The sequence below is a fragment of the Staurois parvus genome, unplaced genomic scaffold (genome assembly GCF_062004578.1).
Source record: "Staurois parvus isolate SC_StPar_1 unplaced genomic scaffold, SC_StPar_1.0 ptg000818l, whole genome shotgun sequence".
Lineage (NCBI taxonomy): Eukaryota > Metazoa > Chordata > Amphibia > Anura > Ranidae > Staurois > Staurois parvus.
This window is the reverse complement of record NW_028318614.1, coordinates 11,902,206-11,924,911: the sequence shown is the minus strand read 5'-3', so window position 1 is coordinate 11,924,911 and position 22,706 is coordinate 11,902,206. Positions and strand designations below refer to the sequence as shown.

Below are 22,706 nucleotides of genomic sequence, written 5' to 3'. Positions count from 1 at the left end.
CTGTGACACCAACTGGGGTTTTGCTGTATGATGTGGCCCATGACCAAGTGGATAAAATTGCCTTTATGTGATGTTTGATCAAGAGATCTATTTATACATGTTGTTTTATTGCAGTGACTATATTTGAATTTCTTAGGAATTTCACAGTGTTAATTATGCATATATTTATTTCAAATCATTTTCTCTATAATTATAAACTGCCAAAGCAGAGTCTAGGAAAGTATATAATTAACTGGAGAAAGTAAAAGCATTGTTTTGAACGTCCTGTTAGTTCTTTTAAGTGTAGTCTGGTGTTCGGTGGATGTTTGTCTGCATACTTTCTCTTAAACTGGCATGCCATGTTCCTGCATGAAATGCTGTCATTGCTGATTACAGAAGTCTGTTAATTACCATCAGTTTTATTCATTAGGGAGCAAAACAGCCTAACTTCATCTTAAGGGCCCACACCTATGCTTTTTAGGAGTGCTGGGAACAATGTAACTAATAAGAATGCAGCGCATGCATAAAGCATCAGCTGACAAGACTGCTGGCAGGATCAGGTATATGTAGTGCTTTTTTTTTAAAAAAAAATGCATTAAATTGCACATTTAAAGTGACTCTGTGAACAACAGCACAGTTGCTAAATGGTTAGCACTTCTGCCTAACAGAATTAGAGTTATTGGTTTGAATCCTAACCACAACACTACCTGTCTGGGGTTTGCATATTCTCCCTGTGCCTGCGTGGGTTTCCTCCAACACGCCAAAGAAATGCTGGTAGGTTAATTGGCTCCTGTCTAAATTGGCCCTGGTATGTGTGTGTATGAATGTGAGTTAGGGACCTCAAGTTGTAGCTCCTTGAGGGTTAAGGACTGGTGTGAATGTATAATATATGTAAAGCACTGTGGAAATTGACAACACTATATAAGTACCTGCAGGGGCGGACTGACCATTTGGAAGCTCAGGCACTGCCCAAGGGCCCGGGGTTAGTAGGGGACCCCATGAGATGCCCCTGGTACCTTTTTCATAGGCTTTTTTGAGTTTGGGCAAGGACACAGGGGCCCCATGATCCCCTATTGCCTGGGGGCCCCAAGAGTTGTCAGTCCGCCCCTGAGTACCTGTAATAATAATTAAAACAATGCAGGTAAAAGCATAGAGAATTCAAGTATTTTAAACACTGTTATACTACATTTTTCTTTTCCATAAACTATTTTATTGATTTGTGAACTTTCCAGAAGATGCCAATTCCTTAGCACATCCCCTCCCTCCTTTCACATTTCCTCTTCTGAGAGTGTCTGATTATTCTTTGCTGGCCCAGCTCCTCCACCTCTCCTTTCACCTTCACATACAACCTTCTATGTAGTTGCTGGGGTAGGATGAAAGGAAAATACAGTAGGGTGTCAATTACTGTAGGTGACAGCTTGAAATCTGCTGGACAGCTGAGATCACATTCAAGATGGCAGTGCCCAGCAGCCTTTCAGGTTAATAATATGCCTAAAATATGTTAAATGCACACATATTCTTATAGGAAGATTGTTGTTAAAATGAATGGTCAATGACAGAGTCTCTTTAAAAGACCAAGATGGAGTAAATAGTAGTAGTTAACTGTTAGGGTGTACGTACGCTTTAGACCAGGGGTCTCCAAACTTTCCAAACAAATGGCCAATTTACTGTCTTTCTGACTTTGAGGGGGCCAGACTGTGGCCAATGAGAGTAGAAAATGCCCTGGTATCAATGGGAGTAAATAATGCCCCATCACTGGTACTAGTAAGGGGAATAGTGCCCCATTGTGGGTATCAGGGGAAGGAATAGTGCCCCATCATTTGTGTCAGTGAAAAGAATAGTGCCCTGCTGTTGGTGTCACTGGGAGGGATAGTGTCCCATCACCGATGTCACTGGAAGGAATTTTGCTCCATTGTTGGTGTCAATAGGAGGAACAATGCCCTATTGTTGGTATCATTGACAGGAATTATGCCCTACTGTTGGTGTCAGTGGGAGGCATAGTGCCTTGTAACAGTGGGAGGAGTAGTGCCCCAAGGACTGGATAAAGGAAAACAAAGGGCTATATCCAGCGCCCAGGCTGCAGTTTGGAGACCACTGCTTTAGACCTTTCCTTCTGTGATATTATGGTATTAAACCCATTTTTTATTTTTTGAGAAGAGGAGACTCATACTTGCATTAGATGATCATTCTTTTTTTTTTTAAATGTCTTATTCTCCTCCTATTGGTTCTCAAGCCACCTACCCCTCCTGCCTGTTTGTGGGTGTGTCCTTTAGCTAATGACAGAGACACTCATGCTTGCATGCTCCTAGCAGGTGCTGTGTGCGTCTATAGACACACACAATGCCCAGAAAGCCATGAACCTGCATATTTCTTCTTTCTCCCAGCAATTTGACTGATAAAAGCAGGGCCTTTAGCGCCATTGCCTTCAGTACCCCCTTCTGCAACCTGGAAGATGAGGGAAAGCAGCTGAAATTGTCCTGGTCCTGGCAGCAGTGACAGGGTGCCATGACGTGGGGAGATAGAAAGGTACTGGGACGTTTTTTTTCCTAATTCAGATACTTCAGAATTTAGTACCACTTTAAACTGCATCTATTTTCACATGAAGGAAATGGTAAAACTGACTTCTAAGAATAAACCGTAAAGTTATAAGAGGGCTCCGACAAACATACATCCATTTAATACTACAGGCTGCCAGCTCTGCCTTTGTCTCAGCATACAATAACCATCAAACAGCAATCGGGAAACACAGAAAAACTCCTGTTAACAATAAAAATTTCACTTGACTGTAAAATACTGAAGCAAAAAAAAAAAAATGGGTGTACTTTCTAAAGCTGTTTTTGGCAACTCTAATGGCAAAGGCTTTAGCAGCTTACTTCAAAATGAAAAAGAAAAGAAGAAACATTTTTGTGGAAAGATTCTGCCTCCACAAACAAAAACAATAACTCCCAGTGATTAAGACTGGCTATTCTACAAAGCAGTCTCGAACACAAGAGCTAGAATTAAAGTGGACCTTTTCAGCAACTAGTTTTTTTCATAATCTAGGACTGGCAGATTTTTATAAAGCTCTTAGATAAAAAAAAGAATCTGAACCCCCATATGTCTGTTTTTAATGTGCCGCTGTCATGACCAAAAATCTTAGCAACAGTGCAGCTATTACAGTCTCATCTAGCATAAATAATGTTCTGGCATATATAAGTTAACCCTATGGCAGCCCATATATTATGCATTTTTTTTCATGGGGTTGAACAAAAGAAAAAGTCTCGATTCCCCCATCCACATATTTGATGTGGATGGAGGAATCCCTCCCACTGTAGTACTGCAATCTTACAGCGAGGAGCCTTCCCCGCCATCAGAATACAATGATCAGTATTTCCGGCTATAGCCGGCAGCTCTGATCGTTTTGGGAAAAACCTGACAGGCTGGTTATACACAATTGATAGATCGACTTGTGTACAACCAGCCTGCCCGTACATGGATCAAAATTCGGATGGTCCCTGCTGAAGCGACCGAACTTCGTTCCAAGTATGGCTGGCTTAAGGAGATTTTCAGTGACAGGATCATTGATTTCCCAGGTCAGCTGCCTGTCTTGTTGTTTATGTACTGAAGATAATGCAAAATGATAAGGAGCCATGGATGCTGAGCGCCTAGCCCGGTGCATGAGGTTCCAGTAGTTACATACGTGTGAAGGGCAGAGGTGCACAGTCCAACCTTGCTGCTGCCAGCCTGTCAATCTATGAGAGGCTAAAAGCTGCTGCGGCTGGACAGTGCACTGAATATTTAGAATGTTTAGTATGTGTTTCAGGAATTCATCCCTGGACACATACTGCCCTAAACGTTAGAACCTCTGTGCACATCCAGCCTCATCCAGCAGTAGTAGCTGTCAGTCTCTCATAGAGTTTAACAGGCTGCAGGCAATAGGGCTGGATGGTGCACCTGGGCCTTCTGCCCACACCTAAATGCCAGAGCCTCCTGCACCAGGGCTAAATGTCCACTGTGTATGAGGCCTAATACAAATGGAGAAATGTTTCATTATGTTCAGGTACTGCTGACTATCTAAAGTTACAAGAGCACAATGACTGAGTTACCATTAAACATCAAGTCAATCCAAACACTTTTTGGATAGAGGAGGTATGGTTTAGAAGCTCGAGCAGGTTCCTATTGCTGGTGGTTGGAGAGGGATAGAGCACCTCAGTAATCATAGAGAGTCCAAAATTATTTATTGCCTTTTTGACTGTACTCAACACAAATAAAACTTAACATGTTTCAGGGGCTTCAGTCCCTTCATCAGGGCTCTGTACAATGAAAGGAGTTGGTAAGATCGCATAAGATGCAACAGATCATGGGTATCATGCAGGACTCCTGCAGACCTGTCTGTATATCTGTGTGCTTGTACCTCATACGAGCAGACAGGGAGAAAGAATAAACTACCACAGTGCTCAACAACGCAGTGGAAGTCCATTGAGAAGTACTGTATAATAATATTAATAATAATAATTGAGAACTACAAGCAGATAGCTGCAAAGGCTGTTGGGACTTGTAGTTTTTCATTCACAGAATTCTGTGAATGAATGATGCGGCCAGGTGGGCGAAGCCCTGTGCAAACACTTTTTTTTTCTTTTTCTTTTTTAATTGTGACAGGAGACATGGGGAGAAGATCCCCGGTCTGCTGTCACAGCGGGGACTTGGGGGGGGGGGGGGCCTGAACATGTTATATCCTGAATGTAACATGTAACATATTAGAAATGGTAAACTCATCTTTTAAGTTCACAAAAAAATTGTTCTGATTCCTTTGAAAAAAAGTACAATTGGGTATATTGGTCAACATGCTTTAGCAATACCATCTGTATTACAAAGAATTAAATTCACATTTCCATCCTCATATACATCTCCTAGATTGTAAGCTCTAACGAGCAGGGCCCTCTGTTTCCTGTTGTACCAAATTGTATTGTAACTGTAATGTCTACCTTCATTTTGTAAAGCGCTGTGCAAACTGTTGGCGCTATATAAATCCTGTATAATAATAATAATATTCCAATACCGGTTTCAATCATTCCTCAATAATGTCTGATAATTCTGAGAGTTCTCATTTAAGAAGCCTGGCATGCAATAAAAAACTGCCAGTCACAAGAAACAATACTCTCCCTTTCATACGCCCGTTTCAGCATGCAGCATTAAAAGGATAAATTCTGGTTGCTGTAGACAACATACATTGACCATGACGGTCAGCCCCGCTGTCCAGGTTGTGGCTACAGACAGTGTGCCTTATGCTTCTGGGTGACAACACAGCCCATTAGCCAGGAAGACATGACCGGCCTGTCGGGCCATGTAGGTTTCCTGCATTTGCTCTTTCTCTCTCACGACATGTGTGCAGTAAATATGCTGGCAATTTCCTTTCAGCATCCTTCCCTTGTCCCTCTCTTACCTCAAACACCCACCCTGCTCTTTTACCAAATCAATCAAACTGAGTTAAAGGGGAATTTGAAGTAAACAATCTCCCTCCCCCCTCAGCTACTCTCCCAGAGGAATGCAGGAAGCAACAAAGAGGGTCTTTGTGGGACCTAACTCACTGAACCGATGTCCCCCCATTCTGCCTCCTGCCTGGGTCTTCCTTTTCTTCCCTGCCAACTTTACCGGGAAGGATACACAGGGCAGGAATGTGCACAGTCAGCACAAGCTCCAGAGAACAAACTCTTATCAGCTGTTCATGGGGATGAAAGCTCGCCTCTTTCTTCATGTTTTCTACTAGAGACAGCTGTCACACCTACAGGATTAAATACGCCACACTTTAAATGATGATGTCAAAAATGAAAGCTTAAAGCAGAGCTAAACCCATCGATTTAGCGCTTTCCCCAAAAAAAAAAGCTGCATTTAGGGCATGCCGTAAATCATAACTGTCTTAGTTGCTCGCATCCTCAACTGACCTGTCAAGCCATCAAATGGCTGGTGTCATAACTAATCACATATGTAGCACCATGGTAACTGCATATCAGAGGCTAAGATGGCATCTTCCTTGGCTGTAACAGATAGGAAGGTTTAGTCCACTTTAAGTTACCACTGTACCCACATCTACAGACTACGGCAGTACCCTTCCACACTATATATTTTAAGGTAGTGGCTTGGGGCATCACTCGTGTTCACATCCCCCACACCAAATGTGTACATGATCTCCCCTCTCCTCTATAGTTAGTGTTTAGGACCTGTGTCGACAGGCTTTTATCCACTTAAAGCAGGTTTTGCTTTCCCATACATGTCTAAAGGAATGCAGAACCCGCTTTAAGCAGGTCAAATACCTGTCAGGAGGATGTCAACTGCAAGTCAAATGCACCTGTCAATGGATTCTGAATGATCTCAGAAGCATCTCAAACTGATGCCATCGATAGAAGTCCAAAGCCTGTTGATACAGGTCCTAAATCCTCCTGTACACCAGTGTCTCTAGAAAAGAATTGGTTGTAATATATTGATTATGTGCCACTACCATGCAGCAGAGATGCAAGTAATCCTATTTTACAATAAGGGACAAAGTTAGGTGACAGGAGGCCATCAGCTGGCAATATTCTAGTGGATTAAACTATAAAACATGTAATTACATTTTAAATATACAAATCTATCTTTATACTCCTCACCTCACCCCTTCAGTCTCCTCTCGCAGCACTAACCTACTAAGTGACATATCAACATGGATGTCATTCCACTTCCTCAAACTCAATCTTTTCAAACCTGAGCTCTTAGTATTCCCCCCAGCCCGTGCCCCCTCCCTTGACTTCTCCATCAAGATCAATAACACAACAATCATCAGTCCCTCCCCTCATGCTAGGGTACTAGGTGTAATCCTGGACTCCCATCTGTCCTTTCAGCCCAAAATCCAATCGCTGTCCAAATCTTGTAGACTTCACCTCCGCAACATCTCCAAGATACGCCTATTCCTAACCTCGGAAACCACTAAGCAACTTATTCGCTCCCTGGTTATCTCTCGACTATTGTAACTACCTCATTGCAGGCTATCCCCTCTTCAGTCTATTTTGAATGCTGCTGCCAGACTAATCCACCTTACTAATCATTCTATATCTGCCACCCCTCTCTGCCAGTCCCTCCAATGGCTTCCCATTGCTCAACGAATAATGTTCAAAACATTAACAATAACATATAAAGCCATTTATAACTCTGCCCCAAATTACATCACCAATCTTGTCTCCAGATATCACCCAAACCGTAATCTCTGCTTCTCGCACAACCTCCTACTCTCTAGCTCCCTTGTCCCCTCCTCTCATGGTTGTCTCCAGGATTTCTCCAGAGCCTCCTCCATCCACTGGAACTCTCTACCCCAATTTATCAGACTATCGCCGACTCTACTCACTTTTAGGCAATCTCTGAAAATCTCTCTTCAGGGAACCTATCCTGCCTTCAGCTAATAATGGAATCTTCTATTCCTCCTAACAGTCCATCCCCGACAGTTACTACCTTTTGTACCACCAGCCCCTCCCTCTTAGATTGTAAGCTCCAAGGAGCAGAGCAGGGCTTTCCTAACCCTCTTGCATTGAACTGTATTGTTGCTATATTGTCTCCCGTTATATTGTAAAGTGCTGAGTAAACTGTTGGTGTTATATAAATCCTGTATAATAATAATAATAGTAATAATAAGAAAAAAAATACTACATCTGATTACAATAGATATAAACCCAATCATTAAAATCTCATAGAAGATTTAATATGTTAACCCCTTCCTGCCCAGCCCCATTGTCCCTTTATTGGGTCCATACTCCCGGAGGACAGGAAGAGTCAGTCAATCTTGTAGTCACTGTGATTGACTGTCATAATGGTCAAATGATCAGGAGCCAGTCCCACCGACTCCTGGTCATTAGTACAGACCAAGAGCTGCCTTTGATAGCTCGGTCATTGTGCTGGGAATGTGCAGTGAGCATGCTCTCAGCACAGAAAGATCGGCCACCCATGAATGCATATGTGCGATGTGTGAGCTTTAAAGACCACCTTCTTTGCTGCAGCACATATGTGTTACATGAGCAGCAAGAGGTTAATGTAATTTCAGAAGTCATGCATTTGCAGTATGTTTGTGATATGTTTTTCAGGCATTATTTATGATTTTTGTTGCATTTACAGTTGCATGTACATGTGTTTGCAGTGCGTTCTATGTTTACGTGCAAACAAATGCACATGAAATCACTACAATAGTGTAAACCAGGATATTTGAAATACATATGTGTTCATACTGAGTTTAAATATTCATTTGACTGCATCTAGTGCAAACAAGCCCTAAATATGTAACTTTCATTTAAATAATCCTTGGAGATCCTGCCATGAAGTACCTTGCTCAGGAACTGTTACAGGGTGACAAAACTGTCCATGTCTCTCATTATTTTACTGTGTTGTCACCCAATAACATGGAGTCTACAAGGGGCCCAGCCATGGTCACCATCAGGAAACCAACACTAAAAAATGGCAGGCAGTCATAATCGTTAGAGTGCATGCATGTAGACAGAAAGGGGGGATTTACTAAAACTGGAGAGTGCAAAATCTGGTGCAGCTGGGCACAGAAGCCAATCAGCTTCCAGGTAATTTTTTTGTGAAAACATAAAATTTTACTAAACCCAAGACCACTATACCTGGTCTCCCACAGTACACAGAACATGGAAGTGCAATTATTTTAGTAAATATAAACTTCTAAACACCTTTTCTCATCAGCAGTTAGAGCAGGCTTATGACTTCTATCAGTGTCCAGCAAAGCACATGTTGAAGCTTATAGGAGGAGTTTTCATTCTGCTCTAGGAGGATGCAGAACCCCTGACCTCTGTCTGAACAGTGCTGATTGGACTTGTGCTGATCACATGCACTCTCCCAAGAAACAAAAAAAACCTCTCTCTAGCAATACACACCAAACTGAGCATATGTAGAGTGACTCCACACAATATGTCTTATCAGGAGATAAGAGGCAGACACTGGAAGAAGGGAAGGTTCGGAGAAGTCATGATCAAACCACCTTTTTAAACAATGCAAAGGATTAACCCCTTAGATTTCATAGTGAGTATAACAAGTATTCTTTACTGCAAATACAGACTGATTTTACTGTTGTGGGTTTAGTAACACTTTAATTGAATAACCTGAAGTTAGAAGCTGATTGGCTGCTAAGCACAGCTGTATCAGATTTTGCACTCTCCAGTTTTAGTAAATCTACCCCAAAGTAGGATGAAAAAAAAGTTTAAAGTATTTTTTTTTTTTTTTTAAATTGCAGTTGTATAATAACACACAACACTCAGGCTTTACATTTACTTTAAGTTGCAGTACCCATGCTCCCATCTGACATCAGTCTTAAAGATAAAAGAAAGAAATAACAGGATTCCACCATGACTGATGTTTTTTATTAGCTGAGGATTGCAGGTTAGGGACATTGGGGGAACAGAACAATATTATCTCCTGGAAACAAAGGGTGTCTCTGCTAATAGTGTACAGCTGGCAATCCTACTGTGCAAACAAGAACTGCTTCTACTCCCACCACTGATGGCTGGCTTTGCAACGTGTACAAGTAGAATGCCAGACAGATATGGCTTGTTCTTACCAGCCCACGTGTTAAACGCTTGCGCACTGATGTGCACTGCGTAGGGCTGTGGGAGGGAGGGGTGCAATGCATTAATACAGAATATCACACTATTTACTTTTTTATTTTGTTTTTAACTTTATTGAAGTTCATTCCAGTCTATGCGACGCAGCGTACTAGGACATACTACAGTGTAGTGACATGTGATGCCATGCTTTTCACTGCGTAAATCTGCGCACATGCTGCTTTTTTTGTGCACACCGCACTGCACCTCAATGTTGCATTATGGGTGTACATGACATAGTGAACAGCTGCTGTCTATGTGCCCTTGCCCTGAGCCTGCGTTGGTCTATGCAGACCAAAGTAGCTCAACAAATACAGTGGTACAGTGTGAACAAGCCCTTACAAGTTCCTGGAGGAGATTTGCTAAAACTGGAGCACTAAGAATCTGGTGCAGTTTTGCATGGTAGCCAATCCGCTTCTAACCTCAGCTTGTTCAATTAAGCTCTGGCAATAAAACCTGGAATTTGAGTGGTTTCTATGCAGAACTGCACCAGATTTTGCATGCTCCAGTAGCCAGCCCTAATAACTTGGTGGCCCTTTAATTGGCAGTAAAAAACATTTTCCTTTTATCGTTTTAATTTGCTAAGCAAATCATTTGTGAACTAATCAAAGAACACAATACACAGTTTTTGACCATCTATAATGCTCATAGGCAGGGGCGGACTGACAATTCATGGGGCCCCTGGGCAATAGGAGATCATGGGGCCCCTGTGTCTTTGCCCACACTAAAAGCACACCCAAAAAAGCCTATAAAAAGTACCAGGGGCATCTCATGGGGCCCCATACTGACCCCGGGCCCTCGGGCAGTGTCCGAGTGCCCAAATGGTCAGTCCGCCCCTGCTCATAGGACTATAAGGGTAAATTGGAAATTCATATCTGTTGATGGCCCCTTAACATTCCATATCTGTTGGTGGTCCTTCGACATTAAGGGCTGGTTGTCTCCAGCAGCCACAGTATACTGATGTGCTGTAAATGATGCATCGCATTATTTACTATTTTTTTTTTTTTTTTTTATGAAATGTCACAAAATGACATTTCATTTGGGCAGCACAGTGGCTCAATGGTTAGCACTTCCGCCTGGCAGTACTAGGGTCGTTGGTTCGAAGCCACAGCACCACCTGCCTGGAGTTTGCATGTTCTCCCTGTGCCTTTGTGGGTTTCCTCTGGGCACTCTAGTTTCCTCCCAGACTCCAAAGACATGCTGGTAGGGTAATTGGCTTCTGTCTAAATTGGCCCTAGTATGTGTATATATGGATGTAAGTTAGGGACCTTAGATTGTATGCCCCTTGAGGGTTAGGGACTGATGTGAATGTACAATATATATATATATATATATATATATATATATATATATATATGTGTGTGTGTGTGTGTGTGTGTAAAGTGCTGCGTAAATGGACGGCGCTATATAAGTACCTGAAATAAATAAATAAATAATTTCATTTGTCTTTATTAACAGCAGCAGGATGCTGTATACTGTGATGCAACGCTCTGAAAAAAAGTATAGCATGTCCTACTGAACTGGAAGGCCTTGTCTATGTATTGGGACTACATTTGGCAAGGTTGACCAGAGCAGCCCAATACATATGGTGTGAAGGGGATCCTAATGCATCTCTTAGGCCCCTTTCACACGGGGCGTACTCTGATTAGTTCAGCAGGGGTCAGCAGAACAGATGACAGGTCCATGTCTGCTCAGTTGAGCAGACATGTACAGATCCCACTCTACTTTATGGGTGGCCACTGTCCGCTTATTCCTGGCTGCCTCCGATATTGGTCCGCCCAAAGGGAGGGAACATATCCTCTTACATTTTTTTTTTACGGACCAGATCAGATTGGAAGTAGGCGGGTGTAAACGGACACAATTCAATTTACACCTGCTGGTCCATAGGAGTGAATGGAGGGTCTGAAAAACTGACAGGCAGACCTGATCTGACCCTTCGTGTGAAAGGGGGCTTATCCACCAGCACTTCACCCAACACTTAGTATCCTGTATGGTTTTCCCAGTACTAAAAACAGAACAAAGTAGTTGATGGGCCACAAGGCAATGTTAGTTTACTAATGTTGATTTACAAAAAGCAAATTAACTATTCACTTTACAAGGAAATTTTCTCTAAGCTTAGTAAATGAGGCGAAGCTCTGCTGACTGCTATCATCCAATCATATGCAAGTAAAAAATATATTTTTTAATTTTTTTAATTTTACATGCATGTGACTGGTAGGTTTTTTTTTTTTTTTTTTTTTTGCAAAGTGAACTATGACCTCATTCTCTAAGCTAAGTGAGAATTCACTTGCAAAATGTAAAGTCCCTTCCAAAGTGAAAAGCCTATTTGCCTTTAGTAAATGAACCTCATTGTCTCATGCTCCAAATCTATCAATCATTAAAGTGTTGACTTTCCCAACAATTGAGGCTGGAAATAAGCCTCATAACACCATTCAAAGAGAGCTCCACACTGGTCAATAGGTGTGCCACAAAAGGAAAAAGTAGTATGCAGGTGGGGTTTTGCTCTAGAGATGGGGATTTGCTCTGAAAAGATAAGACGTTAGTAAGAAAATTCAACTTTAGGTAGGGTTTTTTTGCTTTAAAGCCCATCTTTGGGCAAAAAAAAAAGTTTTCCCATGTAGTGGAGCTGTGCCCACAGTGCACAAGTTAACTGCTCATTTTTGTTTAGGGGAGAGGAAAAAGGAGATATACTTACTTAATCCTCCAATCGTTCCAGTGCAAGACCAGTCCAGCACCCCCGAGCTTCATCGGTATTGAATTGTGGACTGTTCCTGACGTCATCAAGCCCAGAGCAGGCTCCAAAGACTGGGAACAGTCCACTGCTGGACCGTAGGGAAACTACATTTTCCGATGGAATAAAGGATCAGGTGAGTATAAGCTCTCTCCTCACCCTGTTGACCCGTGCAGTGCGTGCACAGCTCCACTGTATGGGAAAACATTTTTCTGCCCGGAGTTCGGCTTTAAAAAAGTTTAATATGGCTGACAAGTTGACTTTAGCACAAGGCTCTGACTTTGTAAGCACAGTCCTAGCACAGGCGTCTGGAGCAGATTGGGATTCAATTTCAGTTGAAAATTGCTTTGATAAACAGGGCCAAGTCAGATATAATCTGACTCAGAGGGTAACACAACAGGCTAATCAATCATGATTTGACGTCATTGTGACATACTGACATGAAAGTAGTATTTGAAACCCTTAGCATAACAACTCCAGCTATGGTATTTATTTAAACACTACAAAGTATTAATGCGGTTTTCATGGACAGCTGACACTGACGCTAAAGAATTCCAGCGCAGGGTGGGTTAAATTCCTGGAATGATAAATGAAGAAAGATGTTGAAACTATGTCTGGAACAGAGAGGGTTAAACTGGACACAAGTACAGCAAACCCTTCTCCGATGTGTCCTGGCCTGTTTGTGATCTTCTCTGTAGACTCTTCTATTTGTTCCTTAGCAGGGTGCCAACCCTAGAAACACTACACCACCAGCGGTTGTCAGTTTGTGACATTTCATATGCATTAGTATTTATTTCATGGTAAACATGCACAGTTTTGTTAAAACGCATCTAAACCCAAAACAAAAATGTAATATATTGCAGCTTACCAGCCCTTAGATGTGTTGGCTGCATTTGTTTTCTTTTTTTTTTCTGAATTCTCACTTTGTGATTCTATCATTATTAAATTTCCTTTCCTAGGGAGACAGCACTCACACACCCTGTATCAAGTCAACAGAAACAGGACAGGACTACAGAACTCCACCCCTAAACTCTTCTCCATACCATAGATGGGTGGGGTTCTGTAGTCCTTGGAGATAACTAGTAACTGATAATAGCTCAACACAGGCAGAGAGCACAGGAAGTTATCAGCTCACTAGATTTGTGACATGATCAACATTTATTTTTTGCACTATACCAAAACAGTCTCAGTGGTATATTGGTCATTGTTAAAGCTTGCATACTCTTTAATTTATGAATACACACAATACATGCAATGGCAAAGAATGACATGAAAAATGATGAATGATGAAGATTGATGGATGGATGGGTACTTACTGTAGGTTGACTTACCGAAGTAGAAGCCTCGGTCACCACACACAAATTGCAACGTGTCTACCAGCTCTCCACCACAGAGGGTCTCACCCTGGCACAAAACTATCGAAGAATCTGCTGTGTATGCTATGAAGGTGTAGAGGAGTAGAAGGGCATGTCGGGGGACTGGCACTCCTGGCAGCTGGAATTTTAAAAAATTGTAGTTTAGTGTCTGGCAAAACAAATATTTATTATATACTGGAAAAATTAACAACGTAATTCCCTAAATATTACTTATTTTCACAGTACACTAAAATTCAGCCCACTGTGAAGACCCAATAATATAGCAGTATATATTGAGCCACTGTGCTTATGCTTTTTCTGATTCTAGATTTGATCTACAGCGCCCCTGCTGGGGAAACCTTACAATTTCACCATTGAGAAAGAACAAGTACTGTAGGAGATACTTTTTTTTAATATGCACTAAGATCCAAATTTTCAGGACATACCCCCACTTTCAAGGTCCAAGCAGTACTAATACACAAAGTTACATAAGACAATCTCTGATGAAAAAAGAAAGGCACAAACATAGAAAGCAATTGTAATTAAACTTGGGTAGTTAGTGAAATAAGTCAGGAAAAGGGCTATAGATTGGGAGGGGGTGTAACAGTCACAAAGGTGAGGATGGTCATAAAACTGTTGGATAGTGATTTAGAAAACCGAGATCTATATTTAATTTATTATCTTTTGTGTTAAGTAGAATTATCATTTTTAGTTCAAAAGTTTTCCTTTATTGGGTAGTTTTGAAGTTCCCCTAAGAAACCAGAATTATCATATCATCCATGGTGTGGCCTGGTTGTGAGAAATGATGATCTACAGGTGTGCAAAAATCATCTTTTTGTGTTCCTTAATGGTGTGTCTGTGTAAATTCATTCTTGTTTGCAATTTCTGTTCTGTTTCGCAAACATAAGATCCTTTGTTGCATTTTTTGCATTGGTTAAGGTACACAACACTACTGGATGTACAGGATAATGGTCCTATAATATACTGAAGGTTCCTTTTGTGTGTGACACTTTTTAATTGATTGATTTGGCTGCACAGTTTGCAGCGTTTTTTGTTGCAGGGTTTGGTTTCTTTATTTGTGACTTCATAATCAGAATGAAGTTTCCTGCTGATTAGTTTATGGCTGATTTTGGATGGTTGCCTGAAAGCCAGTATTGGGTGTTGTTGGAATATCTCTTCAGCATTCATCCTCTGTTATGATGGTCTAGGTATAATTTGCAGTGCTGCACTAAGCTGAGATAACGATCTCGCCGCCGGTTGCAGTGAAGGGAGCAGGTGCCTATGCACCATTCAGAGGTGTAGAAGCATCATCAGAGAAAGGAAGAAGTACTGCTCACCAGGATGAGTGTGGCCTCAGCCAGTGAGGCTCCAGCCAGGCCCTCTAGAGTCCCCTGATAATTCTTCTAGAGGGCCTAGCTATGGTGGCATTGGCTGAGGCCACACTCATCCACATATTCATGCCCTAGGTCAGTGAGTGGTGCGTCTTCCTTTCTCTGTTATGATGGATTGCAAATCTTTGATTATCTTTCTTATCCTTTCTAGTGCTGGATTGTATGTGGTTACTAGAGGTACACAGTTATTTGTTTTTTTCTGTTTGCATTGGAGGATAATTTCTCTTTGGGTTTTCAAGGCTGCGTTTATAATCCTCTCAACCATTGAGAAAAAATGTTATCTTAGCTATGGCTCAACTACTTCTTCTTTCAGGTCTCTTCTGAACATTACAGTGTGATCTGTTAAATAATTTTTCAACAAGTCACCATATTAAAAGAGCTGTATAGTTTCTATGTACTGAGATCATATCTGCCTTATACACAGAACTGAAAATGGCCCTTTTAAACCCTTAAAATGTAGTTCCACTTTTGCAACCAAAATGGGATAATACCGATGTTATTTTTGTTGCATGTTTCCATTCACATATAAATGTCAAAAATAATAAAATTGTACTCTTATGGGCACTCTTGTATGAAAGAGGAGATTATTATGGGTACTCTTGAATGTAAGAGGGGACTATTATGGCACTTGTGCATGTAAGAAGGGACTCTTATAGGTACTCTTGGATGTAAGAGGGGTCTATTATGAGTACTCTTGAATATAAAAGGGGACTATTATGGCACTCGTGCATGTAAGAAGGGACTCTTATAGGTACTCTTCGATGTAAGAGGGGTCTATTAAGGTTACTCTTGAATGTAAGAGGGGACTATTATGGGTACTTGTGCATGTAAGAAGGGACTCTTATAGGTACTCTTGGATGTAAGAGGGGACTATTATGGGTACTCTTGAATATAAGACGGGACTCTTATGGGCACTCTTGGATGTAAGAGGGGACTATTATGGGTACTCTCGAATATAAGACGGGACTCTTATGGGTACTCTTGGATGTAAGAGGGGACTAATATGGGTACTCTTGAATGTAAAAAGAGATTATTATAGGTACTCTTGGATATAAGAGGGAACTATTATAGGTTCTCTTGGATATAAGACGGGACTCTTATGGGCACTCTTGGATGTAAGAGACGATTACTATGGGCACTCCTAGATATAGGAGGGGCTCTTATGGGCACTCTTGTATATAGGAGGGGACTATTATAGGCACTCTTGTATATAAGAGGGGACTATTATGGAAGCTCTTGGATGTAAGAGGAAACTTTTATGGGCAGTCTTGAACGTAAGAGGTGACACTTATGGGCACTTCTGGATGCAAAAGGCAACTTTTATGGGCGCTCTTGAACATAAGAGGCAACAGTTATGGGCACTTCTTGATGTAAGAGGGGACTATTATGGGCACTCCTGGATATAAGAGAGGATTATATTGGCACTCTTGGATGTAAGAGGGGACTTTAATGGGTGCTCCTGGGTAAGAGGAGACAAATATGGGCACTCTTGGATGTAAGAGGTGACTCTTATATGCACTTGTGGATGCAAGTGGCGATTCTTTTAGACAGGCACTCTTTGATGTATAAGGGGACTATTATGGGCATTCCTGGATGTAAATCTGTTTTTTTGGCCAGCAAATATTTGTAAAATATACAATGTGACACTCATACTAAAAAGGTTTGGAGACCCCTGTAGTATACTAAACCTTTCATTCAACGGCTACATTATTTCATCTGTTATTTTGAAAAGTATAAAGGAAAAGTAGTAGTCGAAAATAAAAACCCAGCTGTGACATTAACCAGTCATTTTTTAATCCTTGTGGGCCATGTAACTGGGGGTATTGCAGGGGTGTGTACTTTTGCCTTAAAGTGTTACTAAACCCACAACAGTGAAATTAGTCTATATGCAGTAAAGCATGCTTGTTATACCCACTGTGGAACCTGCATTGTGTAAAAACACTGTTTGATTCTGTCTTCTTTTAACTTCCCCTTCTTCCAGTGTCCCCCTCCTAACGCCTGATAAGACATATCGTGTGGAGTCACTCTGCTCATGCTCAGTTTGGTGTGCATTGCTAGAGAGGTTTTTTTTCCTTGGGAGAGTGCATGTGATCAGCACAGGGCCAATCAGCACCTTCCAGACAGAGGTCAGGAGTCCTGCATCCTCCCAGAGCAAAATGAGAACTCCTCCTACAAGCTTAAACCAGTGCTCTGCTGGACACTGATAGAAGTCATAAGACTGCTATATACTGCTGATGAGAAAAGGTATTTAGCAGTTTATATTTCTTAAAATAATTGCATTTCCATGTACTGTGTGCTGAACGGTTCCCCTCTTTCACTCTTTCCCCATCTCAGAAAGTTGGGAGGTTATAGTGACTTGAACAAGTAACAGCAAGAATGAAATGGGTGTTCATTTCCATCTTTATTTAGCTGCACCATGTAAGGCCTGTAAAGCCCAGTTCACACACTGTATACACATAGCACAAAAAAAGACTGTTATTATTCAAAATGACTGATGTCCCTCTTACTTGGAAAAAATTTACCCTGAACTCTACCACTAATGTATTACTACAGCAAGCCGTAATACAAAGGCAATGACTTCACTGGAAACAATGCTGTTAAACCTCCCATCTGTTTACTTTATACAAAGGAAACGTCCTGTAGGTCTGGGTCTTTTTTATCCTGGCAATTCTGTAATTGTTTTAGGAAGATACAGATAGCCATAAATCAACTGCCTTGATAGTCGTACAGAAACAGGAAACACAGACAGTGCCCTGCAATGTATGGACTTTATATTGTTCTGTTGTTTATTACACAAGGTTTACACACTTAGTGCACAAACTTCTGAACCCTAGCAGCGCTCGGCCAGATAAATTTAGCCACCGTCTCCAACTTGCCATTCTTTCTATTAATACCTTCGGACAATACAAACCTTTCCAAGTACTTGGGCAAACATTTATATTGTAGTCATAAATTTGAGTTGTCCACCTTCAGCTGACTGTTCTGATATATTGCAGTTCATTGATTCTAGGCAATGCACATATAGGTGTTAGATAAAGAAAGATACCCAGTGTAAACGTTTGGTCACTGGCACTTGTGTCAGATGTTACTGGCTACTAATGATCTAATAATAAAAAAAATAAAAAAAATACCACCAGACTGAGCACTCAGTTTAATAGGGCAGAACATTTAAAGGAGAACTCTATGATGATATGGAAGATGCAAATTAATGCAGCTCTGTAATCCTTAACCCCTTGATGCTGGCACCTCTCAGCCTTTTAACCTCCCTGGCGGTATGATTATTTCAGATTTTTGGTGCTGAAAGCGGTACCATTATTTTGCATGGAAATATGTAGTTTTTTTATTGTAGGCCTGTCATTTTTAGGAATAACTCACTGAAATCTGTCCGAACAAGAGTCTAGTAAACATTCCGGATATGATGAAACTTGAAACACGAAATCATAAATTATTATTTAATAAATAATCGTAAAAAATAATAATATAATAATAAATTTAATTCAATGATATAATGAAACCAAAAACACTGAAATTTGAAATATAGCGCCAAGTTCGCACATCGCTGAGCAAAAGTGGTAGAATCGTTTTCAGTGTCTGATGACGAATTTCCCCACAAATCATTATCACTCAATTCTGCAAGTGGTTCTAATTTACTATCGCTGTTCTCTAGCTGGTCTAAAACCGCTTTTGACGTAAAGGGACGCTTTTTGGACGCCATGGACTTTTCTAAGTTTCCAGGCAGAAAGAACAGTCAAAATGCAGGCAGGGCACAGGACAAAGCAGTAGGGACAAAATGTATGTGAAATGCTTTGAAACAGCAATTTTTTGCTATGTAATAATATTTTTCAAAAAAATTACATTTTTTAAAACTTTCAAATTTGCCGCCCGTAAGTCCCGACTTCACAGGGACAGGAACACGGAAGCCGGATGCCGGCATCGGCCGGAGGAGATGGCCGGAGACGCTGCAGGGGACACATCGCGGGAGCGAAGGACAAGGTAAGTGCTGCAGGGAATCCCTGAGCAACGCCGCATGGTAAGCCCGAGTGTAGCTCGGGGTTACCGCTTGTGGTACTGAAATTTTACCCCGAGCTACACTCGGGAATTCCGCCAGGGAGGTTAAGGGGTTTGTGATGCTGGGAAGCTGGGCTGTGTTTAGGATCATGTGACCGTCGTGATTGGCTGTTACAGCAGTCACATGATCAGAAAGCTCCCGACCACAAGTGGGACCTTTCCGTGAGGTGCCGGTAAATGTGCCTGGGGCATGCAGGGCATACGCTCTCGGCACATATTCTGTTTTCAATGGGTACGCAAACATGTGGCCCCCTCAGCGCCAGGGCCCAGATATTTGCACATGCTCGGTGCCAACAGGTTAATAAATCATGCCACAAGTAGTGATCGGGACCTTTCCGTGAGGTGCCGGTAAATGTGCCTGGGGCATGCAGGGCACACGCTCTCGGCACATATTCTGTTTTCAATGAGTATGCAGATATGTGGCCCCCTCGGCACCAAGGCCCAGATATTTGCACACGCTCGGTGCCAACAGGTTAATAAATCATTCATATCTTTTTTTGATGCAACTAGTTTAACGTGGTTGTAAGTCTCAGGCATGAAATATGAGCATGTCCCTCTATAGTGTGTACCTGTTTAAATACAGAGCACTAAGTGTCATTTCTGTCCACTGCCCTGTTCCTCTGCTATAAGTACGAGTCACTTCTGACAAGTTTTCCTGACATCATGAGAAAAATGGTGACTGGGAGGGACCTCCAGCAGACTGACAGCCTCAGCTCTGTTCCTGTCATCTGAGTGGAGAGGGTGTCCCTTCTTTCCAAACAACTCTCAGAGTTTTCCCCAGTGATGTAACTTCAGTTCTCCACCCCCTGCTTTTCAGAGATAATTGATCTTGTGTACATTCTGCACTTTGAATGGATGTAGGGGACAGACAGCTGCAGATAAACATGTACAACTTATGTAGGAGGATTTGTTTCATCTCTGTGTATCACCTGAGGTCAGTCACTTCACTGGGTCGGTGTAAGGGTTTGCAATCACTTTAAGTGCCTGAATGTGACTCTGTAACTGCCTCTTGTAATGCCCTATGCAGCAACACTCAAATAGAGAAAGGTAGGAGCATGACTGGGAGCTATTAATGTGTGCTGCATAAAAATTTTTTTTTTTTTTTTTTTTTTTTTTTTTAATCTGGTTGGTATTCTTTCTATTTTTTTTTTTTTTATTTAAATTTTTATTTATTTTCCATATATTGCACATTTCATTCTTGTTCTCATACAAACAAATTTGCATACCTTTAATAACATTTCTATCAATCTTTATTCCCAATTACCACCCCCCGAACTATCTAATTACCCCCCACCCAAAAAAAAAAAAAAAAAAAAAAACCTCCCTCCCTCAAAATAAACCCACCCACTCTGCATAATAGTGTTATCCCACTTCATACACGAATATAGGGTACGAATCCTTCTATCTTTCTCACGTGGTTACTTCATATATTTCACCATAAATTCTTCCCATGTTCTCCACCTCTTATAGAACAACCCCATCCTGTCTTCCTGCATATAGCACAGTCTCTCCATCTTATAAATCTGATTAGTTCTTTCCACCCAATCCTCTACCTTCGGCACCTCTGTTCTATGCCAAAACTTAGGTATCAACCCCTTCGCCGCATTTAGATAGCACCATATACCCGAATCCTTGTAGTTATTTACTGATAGCTCTGTACTATGTAGGAGACATACTGCTGGGTTCAATCCTATCTTTATCCCAGTGATATTCTCAATTAATTGAACGATCATCTCCCAGAAACCTTGAATATTTGGGCATTCCCACCATATATGATATAAAGTGCCTACTTTTCCACATCCCCTCCAGCATTCTAGTGAGTTTTCCCCACATATCTTATACTCAATGTTCGGTGTGATGTGCCATCTCGTTAAACACTTGTAATTTACCTCCACCTCTCTCATACTTATATTCTCGTGTATTAATCTGTAAATTTTTCTTTGCTTATCCTCGTCAATCTCTATTCCCAAATCTCTTTCCCATTTACCTATATACATTGGTTTTGTGTGAGTGTCTAACTCAGTGAGGATTTTATAAATTTTTGCGGTGCCTCGCCTCCCATCACCTCGTGTTTCTAACAACCTCTCAAAGCCGTTCCAATCCTCTCTCGATCTGAACGGCCTAGGGAGGCTACTGACAAAATGTTTTAATTGATAATATTTCCATTCATCTATTTTAATAAAAAGTTCCTTTTTATCCCCTTTCAAATCACCAAGTGTTCTCAATTCTTGTCCATCCATTATGTCTCTCAGTTGGATATCTTTTTTTCTAATCCATTTCCCTATACTTTCCTCCTTGCCTGGGGGAAAATAATCCGTATTCCTCAGTGGTATTAGTTGTGAGTTAAAATCCCATTTCATAATTTTATGCAATTTATCCCAGACATTAAAAACATTCAATGTAAAAACACTCGTGGTATCCCTTAACCCTCTATGTTGTGCTGGTGCCCAAATAGTTCTCTTCAGGGTAACTCCGCTTAGTTCATTCTCAATCTGAACCCACTTTTTCCCCTCATAATTATGTGTCCAATCATAAATTCTTGTTAAAACTACTGCTTTATAGTACCTTTTAATATCTGGCACTCCCAGTCCTCCTCTCTCTTTATTTCTATTTAACAAGTCATATGATATTCTGGGTTTTTTATTTTTCCATATATATTTTGTCAACATTTTTTTTATTACTTTAAAAAAGGCCTCCGGAATTTTGATTGGAATCATCTGAAATTTATAGAGGATTTTTGGTACAATTATCATTTTTATCAGGTTTATACGGCCTATCCAGGATGGGTTACCTCCTTCGAATCTCCTAAGTTCCTTCTTAATCTCATTTAAGAGTGGGATATAATTTAATTTATACAGGTTTCTATATGAGGCAGAAAGTTTCACTCCCAAATACTTTATCTCTTTATTTTTCCATATAAAGGGGAATTCTTTTTGTATATTTTCTTTTTCACTATTTGAAAGGTTTACATTCAAGATCTCAGTTTTAGTTGGGTTAATTTTCAAGTTTGACAACTCCCCATACTCTTTTAAGCTCTTCATTAGAATTGGGAGTGTTATCCTAGGATTTCCCACATAAAACAAAAGATCATCCGCATAGGCAGCTACTTTATGTTCAACTTCCCCAATCTGCACTCCTTTTATATCTAAGTTCTTCCTGATAGTTGCCAATAATGGTTCCAATGCCAATATATACAACAATGGAGATAATGGACATCCCTGTCTAGTTCCATTTGACATTCTGATAGGTTCCGACCTCTCTCCATTAACCATTACTATCGCTGAGGGCTCTCTATACAGCTTTCCTATCCATTCTCTCATTCTTACTCCTATTCCTAGGGTTTCCAGGGTATCCATCATAAAACTCCAATCTACTCTATCGAATGCCTTCTCAGCATCGATCGAAAGTACTATTACCGGGGTTTTCCCCTTTCTAACTTTTTGGATAAGCAACAGAGTTCTTAGGCCATTATCTCTGCCCTCCCTCCCCGGGACAAAACCCACTTGGTCCCCCTGAATCCATTCTGGCATGAGATTTTTTAGTCTATTTGCTAGGACCTTAGCATAGAGCT

At 41.0% G+C, this 22,706-nt stretch overlaps 1 protein-coding gene across 2 annotated transcripts in view; it reads right to left on the bottom strand.

The window, feature by feature from the left end:
- The window catches only part of IGF2 (insulin like growth factor 2), a 69,831-nt gene that overhangs the window by 13,482 nt on the left and 33,643 nt on the right, over positions 1-22,706 (bottom strand). Inside the window, exon 2 of one of the 2 annotated variants that reach the window (XM_089655080.1) lies at positions 13,638-13,815. In XM_089655080.1, coding sequence (XP_089511206.1) covers positions 13,638-13,815 — 178 coding nt within the window. The remainder of the gene's footprint in view (positions 1-13,637; positions 13,816-22,706) is intronic. The other variant, XM_089655081.1, reaches the window with a different exon arrangement.